General features: G+C 38.1%; 1 protein-coding gene across 1 annotated transcript in view; it reads left to right on the plus strand.

Moving 5' to 3' along the window:
* ZCCHC7 (zinc finger CCHC-type containing 7) overlaps positions 1–6771 on the plus strand; it is a 197579-nt gene extending 190808 nt beyond the window's left edge. Inside the window, exons 7-8 of the mRNA XM_069472139.1 lie at positions 3585–3699; positions 6350–6771. Coding sequence (XP_069328240.1) covers positions 3585–3699; positions 6350–6771 — 537 coding nt within the window. The remainder of the gene's footprint in view (positions 1–3584; positions 3700–6349) is intronic.
* The last annotated feature ends 3526 nt before the right edge of the window (positions 6772–10297 follow it).

Consider the following 10297-nt stretch of genomic DNA (forward strand, 5'->3'; position numbering starts at 1 on the left):
GCTCAGAGCCCATATATTCTGGAAATCTTAAGGTAGAGGAGGAAAGGCAGTGGCACAGGAAGTAGAAATTTCTTATGGAAGGATGATGCATTCTCAGTCTCCAGGTAGGCTTTTAAGACCTTAAAACCGAAGATAAACTAATACCAAATCCTATCTATGGCAGGAGGCAGAAGGCATACAGAGGCATGGGAGTCCTCAAAATAGGTAGGGGTAGGAGTGATAGGATGGGGTAGTACTGTAGGTTACCTCTTGAATTCCAATCATGACACTTTGCTGGTGTAGACCTTTGGGCTGGGCTGGAGCCCTATCTTCTGGGAAACCAGCTGGGAGAAGAAAAAGTGCTGGACAGAGTCCATCAACAGATCAAGTTTATCTTCCATATTGAAGCAGCAGGAACCATGGGGGTAAGGCACAGAATATGAAAGCTAGGATGAAGCTCTGATCCTCAGATCTAATTTTTGCTCTGTTACTGACTTAACCACATGACTTGAGCAACCCACTTTTTCTCTTTGGTCCCCAGTTTCTTTATCTCCAAAGCAAAGAATTTGTATAGAAAATCTCTCAGCACTGACATTTGGATGCTCTTTCCAGTGTGATCAAATCCATAGTATGGTGATACAGACAAAGACCTCACATGGAAAACCTAACTAGAGAAGACGTCTTTTACAAAGTTATCACCCCCAGATCTTCTACTGCTCTGTGCATTCCTCATTCCCGACATTCAGATGTTGCCAACACCTTTTAGGGAACATATTCACATAAGTGTTCCACTGCCACACAAATCATATAAATGTACAATTTATGTTTGCTTACCTCTTTAAAGCAGAGAGATATAATTTTGGCATTTATGTGTGTTCACTTAAAGAAAAACAATTACAGTTGTATGCTTACCTAGTCACTTCTGTTAATGTAGATAGAAAATATATTAAAAGCATTTGGAATTTATCCCTGAAATCTAGATTTAGATAATTTTTAATTTACAATAAAGCAAATTTGGCAGCCTCATCCCTGCCATAGATGAAGAACTCTAGATTTTCCATGCTAATGAAGAAGATCAGTGGTGTGGCTAATCCAGAATAGTAGATAAATTATATAGCCAACTATCAATTGTCTGTGCTAATGGAGGGGACCAGCGATGTGGATAATCAAAGTATAATTTACATTTAGCTTTGGAAAACATTTGTAGTACTATATGGCTCTGTGTAGTCACATCAGTCTAGACTATACAGCATCCAAATAGGGGCCTATGCAGGTGGCTAAATAGGTCTGAGGACCCCTCCCCTTCAGTTTCAGAAATTCAGCCCTATGGATACTATTATTGAGTAGCTTCTTGTGAAAGACATGCTGAGGTAGACATTACATTGCTCTTCCCTAATTCTACTCACTCTCTAGTTGAGGAGGGCAAGACAGTAGCAGTCACTGCACAAAGATACTACTCCAACAGGGTTTGAAAAGGTGAGCAGGGGCTAGGAGAATTAGAAGGTCATGTTGAAGTGGCTGAATGTATCAAGATCTCCAGTACCTTTGTGTAATCATAATTTGCTCTTACTATTTTATGGTTAGAATTTTTACTAGAAATATAATTGCTTTACACATCACCATTACAGTACTAGAGTATTCTGAATATGATGCTGTATTACCCATGCAATTGAGTTTTGTGCCTTCATCTGTTTATTAATTAGCTGCTTTTCATTTCAGTTATGGTTAGAATCTTGGGCCCAAGTCTTCAGGGTATCCTTTCTCCCGGGAGTGGGAACTTGGAGCTGGCATGGATAGCAGTTTATAAAAGTGTTTCTTTATATGTTACCATACAGGTTTGCCGCATAACTTTTCAGACCCAAAAAACCCCGAAATAATCCAGAAAGTCACAACAGAGTAAATCTAAAGATAGCAGAAGGAAGGGAATAATAAAGAAAAGAGCCAAAATTAAATAACTCTCTAGAAAAATATAAGTTAATGAAACTGATTCAAAAGAACAAATCAACTGAACCCACACTGTTAAAGAAGTTGAATAAGCACTCAAAATTTTCCCCACTAAAATCTACCAGACTCGGATAGTTTTATAAGGCAGGTTTTACCAAACCTTTGTTCAGAAACAGATAGTCCCAGGGAACACTCCCTAACTTACTTTGTGAAGCTGTTATAACCCACAGCCATTTCAAAATACTTACAGAATGATGCCATTTTTATGAAGTCTGAAAACTCCAGACTTACACTATTGTTTATGGGAATATTTGTTAATATTAAGAGTACAAAAACATATGAGAATGGCAGACATCAACTTTATGGCAGTGGTAACTTCTGGAAAGAGAAGGAGATGAATGAGAAATGGGAAGGAGTTACACAGAGGATTTGACGTATATCAGTAATGCTTTATTTCTTGGAAGGGAAAAACAGAAATCAATTAAGGTAAAATATTTTGATTGTGTATGAGTGGTAAATACAGATGTTCATTTTTTTATACTTAAGTGTACATTTAGAATGATTCATAATCTTTTTAATTCTACAAATTAAGTACATAAGCGTATGGCTACCACCTTGGTCAGATGTCTTAGGAGTACAAATGTCTTAGGAGTACAAATCCATAACTTTGTCTATAATGACAAAGTTATGATGAATCAGCTAAATTTTATATGTCTGTTTCGCATACTGTCTAAAAGATATTCTAATTCTTCTTCATTACGTAGCTAAGAAATACTGAACATTTGTAAATAAACTTTAGGCAAGATGGCAGAAGGCAGAAATGGGAAAGTTCCAAAGGAAAGCCTCTCTCAAAAAAAAGATGTTTTTCTGAGATCATGATAAACAAAAGCCTGCTATATGGGGAGCCGTTCAGGCCAAAGGATTTGGATTTGGGAAATACCAGCTGTGGGGAGGCCAGAGTCATGAGAGTGGAGAGCTGCCCGAGGATAATGAGGGAGAGTAGTGATCTCAGCTTGGATGGGGTGGGTGGGGAGCAAGGAAAAGAGATATTTCCTTTGGAGTGTCTCAAAATTACCTAGGAACATTTTCAAACTAGACTTAACCCACTACCACCCTATTCCCCACCATAATAATCACTACCCTTATAAGCAGTGAATGCTGAGTTAAAATAAGCTTGCAAACTATTTGTGTCTAGAGAAGAGAATAAAGGGAATAAGAAGAGAATTTACACCCACATTTTGGGGATGGGAAGAAGAGTTGGGAGAAGCACTTGATGGAAGTCTTTTGGAAGAGACAGACAAGCAAAGGATTAATACTAACATAGGTCCAAATAATATAAGCCCTCTGACAGAGGGGCAAGATTGTTAACTCAGACTAGGGGAGGAGTTTGACAGAGAAGACTGCAAAAAGATAAGAGTTTCATAGGTAAAGAAGTAAGGAAAGAAAATCCAAGCCTGAAAGAATAACATTATAAGCACAATAGGGTGTAGGGTTGGGTGGGGCTCATCTCTAATTAACATGGTCCTTCCCACCATGGTCAATGCTAGGAAAAAAAAAAAAGAATAAAAAAAATTAAAGAATTAATATGATCCAGAATCTTGTAAAAAGGTTTTCTGAACAGCGTGACCTTGTGACATCATAATTTCAAATACAATTTGTAGGAGTGTAAAGAGGAAGTAGACTATGGCGTGTTTCTAAAATCTCCATTCATCAACTACTATGATGACAAATATGAAATTCAAGAGAGAGAGAAGAGACTAAAACGAGAAATAAGAGGTATGTTACTAGACTTCTTGTTAGATCACTTTTGCAGTACTTTCTAAATTTCTTTTTTTGTACTGTCTTTGCCTTTGGGGGTCATTGGTTAGCACAGAAAATATTTTTAATAATTACCATAGAAACTAGAACTTTCTTGATCTCCAGAAAGCAAGCACCTGCAACAGAAATCCTACGTTGCATGTCTGAGGGGGGAAAATAAAGAGCTAGTGAGAGAGAGAAAAATGCTGTGTTGTACTCTATTTACAATAAACATTTTCTCACATAGTGATCGTTTTGGAGTATGTCCAGAAAATACTGCTATCCATCTATGTATGCAGAGTGTTTAGAGGCTCCTTTGAGATTTTTCTGTTTGAGAAGGAATTACTTTTTCCTTTGGTGTGTCTCTAGTATTCTTCAAGGAAAGAAAGGCTTTCCTGCTCAGTTAAATTTTTTTGAGACAGGGTCTTGCTCTGTTGCCCAGGCTGGAGTGCAAGTGACACAATCATAGCTCACTGCAGCCTCAAAATCCTGGGCTCAGGATCCTCCTGCCTCAGCCTCCTGAGTGGCTGGGACTACGGGTATGTGCCACCACACCTGGCTATTTTTTAATTCTTTGTAGAGACCGGTTCTTGCTGTGTTGCCCAGGCTGGTCTCTAACACCTGGCCTCAAGCATTCCTCTCACCTCAGCCTCCTAAAGTGCTGGGATCACAGGTACGAGGCACCATGTCCAGCCCAGTCATTTCTTATAGGCCACCATTGCAAGCAGAGCTCCACGTCCACAGCTACCTCTATGATTTCTGTGTTCTCTGTTGCTAACATAAAGTTTTTTTGCACCAAATTAATATCTTATCATTTACGTTTACTTTCTCTAACTCTGTTCTTTCTTATTGTATACTTCAACATGGTTTTCCAAATTACCTTTCTTGCTTTCAGGACAAAATAGTTCTATATTTTTTGAGTTGTTCTGTATATTGCTTTCTGGCTTTTTTGCCCTTTTTGTTATTTTTTTCTGAACTCTCTCTCAGTTCATGTTCCTTTCAAAATGAAGTTACTAATTCTGAAAAAAGTAGAGGAATTACTTCTCATAGCTCCTGCATATTTTACACATTATATTTAATATAGAATTATCTCAGCTATAGTTGTCCTTCAGTATTGGTTCCAGGATCCCTCTCATATACCAAAATCCACGCATCTCAAGTCCTACAGTTGTCTCTGTAGAACTTGAGTATACAAAAAATCAGCCACCCATATACATGGATTTCACATCCTTCAAATGCTGTGGGGGCTTTTTTTTGTTTGTTTGTGGGGTTTTTTTTGTTTTGTTTTGTTTTGTTTTGAGACAGGTCTTACTCTGTTGCCCGGGCTAGAGTGCAATGGCATCATCATAGCTCACTGCAACGTCAAATTCCTGGGCTCAAACAATGCTCTTGCCTCAGCCTCCTGAGCAGCTGGGACTACAGGTGCACACCACCACGCCCAGCTAATTTTTCTGTTTTTTGCAGAGATGGGGTCTCGCTGTGTTGCTCAGGCTGGTCTCAAACTCCTCTCCTCAAACAGTCCTCCCTCCTCAGCCTCCCACTGTACTAGGATTACAGTCATGAACCATTGCGCCCAGCCTCAAATGCTATTTTTTCAGTCTCCTTTTGGTTGAAAAAAATTCACATATAAGTGGACCTATGTAGTTCAAACCCATATTGTTCAAGGGTCAACTGTCTTGTGAAATTATAGTGCATGAGGATTGTGATTAGGCAATTTAATTAGATGTACTTTTCTGTTTTTCCCAAGTTTTCCATAATGAGTAGTTATAACTTTCATAATCAGAGAAAAAAGTTTATTTTCCTTTTTAGCTGGCTATATTGACAACTCTGCAGCGTAAATACACTTTGAAGTTCACTATGATCCATTGAAATTTTTATTTTATGCTAAAAGTTTTTATTGACCACTTCTTTACTCTTTCAAGATTCTGTTGACATGTTAGTTTTCATTCCTCACTGTAACCTCATCTCCCACCTACCCCTATCAGAATCACTACCATCAGAGATTCCTATTAAGTGTCGAGTCCTGACAAAACATAACATCAGCTCTGGCACTGAAACCTCCAAAATGCATGTGCATGTACACACCCAAGCACGCACTCTGCAAGTTCATGATCTATACTCTGGGAGAGTAATCTGGGCAGTTTGGCATCTACCTACAAGTACTGTGGCCAGGCTTTATCTTTAGAGACTAATTGAAATGTCATATGAGACTGTCAAAGGGCCATTTTATACATCTTGCTTGGCCCTGTCTTCTAGGGCTGTCTCTTTATCACTAGAGAAATTTGAGTTGGTCAGACATGACTTTTCATCACAAAGCTAAGATGATTACTGTTCTTTCTGGTCCTGATCTTCATTGTCTAACCTAGTTAAACCATGTTGAGTAGAATAAATAACTATCATTGGCTTTCTGAATGTTTTCCGCTTTTAGCAATCAGGAATATAGAACTACAACCATTCAATTCTGACTGAGTGACTTTTTTTTTTATCTTAGTAAGGGTTCTTTAGAATGTCATTGTTAACACATTTAAATGTCTAGCTTCCCTGTCTACTAAGTTATTTACTGGCTTATGAAAGCTTAGCATGGACTGTCTTACTGATAAATATGCAAAAATACTTTTATATTTTCTAGTACTCCAGAGAAATGGGGATATTCCAATGTGTTACACACTATCTTCTGTGAGAAGAGCAGATGAGAGTCTCCTCCATCATAGGAGGAAGAGCCATGCCTTGTGGAAGAGTAGCAGGTGGCCTCAAGAAGATAAAGAAATGATGTACAGGAATAGAGACCATAAAAAGCACAGGAGAGCTGACAGACGTCATGAGGTGGATGAGGATTTTCCCAGGGGCCCAAAAACTCACTCTCCTCCTGGCAGTATTAAAACCCGGAAGCCTCATAAGTCCTGTCACCGTTCATCGCATCACCACAAGTCAAGAGAAGACAAGCTTCCCAAAGAGGGCAAATGGGGCAAGAAGAAGAAAAAAGAGAGATACGTGGAAGATGATGACAATGATAATTTATTTCTTATTAAGCAGAGGAAAAAAAAAATCTAAGCCGTACAACAGCCTCTGATTTCACTTTCCATTGTTCATTTGGTCTTCATGTTTATAGCATTCTTCCAGTATTTTTATTATTTATGATTAAACAAAGTGAAGTTTTGTTTTTTTAATTTCAGCCATACCTAGAGTTTTGGGATAAAAACCATGGAGACTCAATTCTCCATGTCCAACAGATTATTTGGTGAGAAAATAGATAAACTTGGACTTCTCCTGTTCCAGTGTCACTTTTACTCAGAATCCTAGGGATAAGAATTCATCTTTTCAAGAAAACTTTTTAAAAATACTTTGAAAAAAAAATAAAAGCTTATCAAATGTAACTCATCCACAATGTGAGTATGAAAATTAAATCCTGCTAGAAAGAGAAATTAACACAAATAAGAAATTTTCAATATTGTTTTTCAGCATTTTTTTAAAACGTTGGAAAGGGCAATAGCTATAAATCTAAATCCAGCTTTTCTTGCTTCTGATGCTATTGTCAGAATCCTTCCTTGGATAGAACACCCACAGACTGTAAAAACAAAGGTATCGCTGAAGCCCTGTAAAAACAAAGGTATCCCAGCCCCCCTGAAGAGGCAGGTTACTGGGCTTTAGCAGAATACAGAGAAGGAATCCATCTAGTATAAACATCAGAAGACAAATTTCCTAAGACAAGTGAAACAGAGTCATCAAAAGTTTTAACATAATCACAGTGAAGTCGGTTTTTTTTTTTATTATTTTTACAGCTACATTTCAAGAAGACTCAGATCTGTAGAGAAGAATATTACCCAAATTAAAACATTGTTTTGTTTTTGTGGATTTTTTAACTGCCACAAAGCTATATAGAATTTTTTGTACTTGTGAACCTTTTGTGCTTATCAAAGCCTAATGTTTGAATAAGAAAAATAAAATGTCAAACAGAGTAAATAAATGTGTCTGTTATGTAAAAAGACAGAGTTTGGGTGACACAGGGCATATCTGTGTTGGATAGGCATCTAAAGTTATAACATCGCCGTAAACCAGAGTAAAAAATGCCCATGTTGCCCAAGCACAAGCTCTCTGCCACAATAAAATAGTATGAAGTTAGTTAAATAGGACAATTTTATAATGTTGGATTCTTAAATTTGTATTTTATTCTTTGGGAAGTAAGCAAACTGCTGTACATCTAGTAGGACAAGCTCTCTCATTTTGGGGGGGGGTGGGGATAAAGAGAATTCTCTCCTCCCATGTCAACTCTAATGTAAATTGTAGATCTGCAATCTTTAGTCTGCCCTGTTGCTGCATAGATCTCAGCTAAGTTTATTGTATGTTGGTGTATGGCTTCCGAACATCCGCTAGAGTTGTTTTGACGGGTTTTTCAACACCCAGCTAAAAGTGACAGCCATAAAAAACAGCTTCATGAGAGTGGTAAACCTTGAGATAATTGGCATTATTCCTCAATAGGACTTGACAAACATGGCTTATTGTCGATACTGTGTAGCAAGCACCATTTCTGATCCTAGGGCATCTCCTCTCGGGGCACAAGTGGGATTGCCATTCTTTAGGTTCTTTCATACATATGAGGTTGTTTGGAGGAAGAGAGACATAATCTTATTTTTCCCAAAAGCTTTTATTTTTTCCAAAAGCTTTTATTTTTTATTAGACATTTTGTTCAGATAGGAAAGGAGGCTGACCTAGTTCATCTGTGGCCATTAGGATGCAGTCTCTGTTTCCTGGTAAGGGAAGAACAGGAGTACAGAGGAGCCTCTGCTCCATTTCCTCTCCGTTTCCCTTGCGGCCCTGGCTCTTACACCAGGTATTCAGTTGAGGTTAGCCAGTCACTTAGTTTATTAACACACGAATTCTTTCCATACAAGAATGGAGAGTTCAAAATATATTAATATATAGATTCAGCAGTTAATCAAATATGACTTTACATGGATAAAATACAAGAGAAGAATAGCAGATGTCTAAAACAATACGGAGCCATATAGTTGCTTGGATTGAGGAGACTCTAAATGTCTTTTACCTTTGGCCCCACTCTCATTTGAAGCAGCTTGAGTGGCTCCTTTCCTGGGCTCTGCTTGGTTCCTGTTTGGCACTCAGAATGGAATAAAGGGAAACCCATCTCCCACTCTCTCCATGGAAAGAAGCCTTGGGTTCATGGACCTTGCTATTTGCAGCACTTACTATTAGCTCTTTATTTTTATGTTATACAAGGATCACATACTCATTTTAAGGGGGGAAAAAGTTCAAAACATAAAAATACATGTATAATTCTTAAAAAATCATTCATGATTCTTCCACCCAAAACTATGGTTAAAATTCTTAGAGTCTATCCTTCCAGACTTTTTTCTATACCTGTGTATACATTGTTTTGTAACCTATTTTTTTAATTGGGAAAATATTCTAATTAAAATATGTCCACATTTTTTCATAATTTCCTATTATATGGCTATACCATAATTTAATAAGCTCCCTCCTGTTGAACATTTTGGTTTCTAATATTATTTAAACAAAAATCCTTCTACATCATATCTTCTCCATTTATTCAATTGTCATAAAATGGAATTTAGGGTCAAAGAGCATATGTGTATTTCATGAAAATTTTAGTACACATTACCAAATTATATTCCCCAAAAGTCAGATTTTCCTCCAGTTATTTATACATCCCTGGCAGTCTGTGAGTGTTCATCTCCCTGCTCCCACAATAGCATGGAATATTGTCGTTCCTTTTTCTCTCTGCTACTCTGGCAAAGAAACATTCATTAGTGCTGCAGTGAAAAGATTGATGTGTAGACTATGTTTGTGTAAGGAGAGACAGGTTTAGCAATATAGGAATAATCTGTTGGTAAAAGATTTGGAGAGAAGCTTCTTAAAAGAAACAACTGAAAATTCAAAGTAAGAGAGCCTTTTATTCTTTGTAGCCATCTTGATCCCCTGATCTTATCATGCTTTGCTTTCACAACAAAAAGAGGGTGCTGCTGGCATCTAGTGAGTAGAGGCCAGAGATGTTGCTACACATCCTGCAATGCACGGAATAGATAACAAGAAATTATCTGGTCCAAATGTCTATAGTGCCGAAGCTGAGAAACCCTTGTTGAAACCCTGACCCATTTCTCAAAAGGAATTCTGTTCACTGGGAGGGAGTGCAAATTGCCTTCCACATCTGACGGGATGTACCCTTGTCATACAAGGCTTAGCGTTTCATCATACAACTGGTGTTTGAGAGGTTGGTTGGGCATGTCCCCTTCATCTGAAATAAGGAACACTAGTTCCATGGCATGAATATCTGTAGACCGTTTGGACCACTTTGTGGAGGGACAGGGCCACTGGAGACTCAGCCAACTGAGGGGAATTAATAGTCTAACTAGGAATCATGGGATACAAACTCCAAGACACCAGGCTAGGGTGTGAGTACTGTCAAGATAATCCGGAATTGCGCTGTGAGAACAAAGGGAGTCAGCTAGTTGGGGGAGGAAAGAGTTGGAGACGAGTGAGACATGATTGGAAAAGAATTGCATTACGTTGTAGAACCCATCACCAGGACCCCAGTTCAGCAGAC

Source organism: Eulemur rufifrons, chromosome 7 (genome assembly GCF_041146395.1).
Source record: "Eulemur rufifrons isolate Redbay chromosome 7, OSU_ERuf_1, whole genome shotgun sequence".
NCBI lineage: Eukaryota > Metazoa > Chordata > Mammalia > Primates > Lemuridae > Eulemur > Eulemur rufifrons.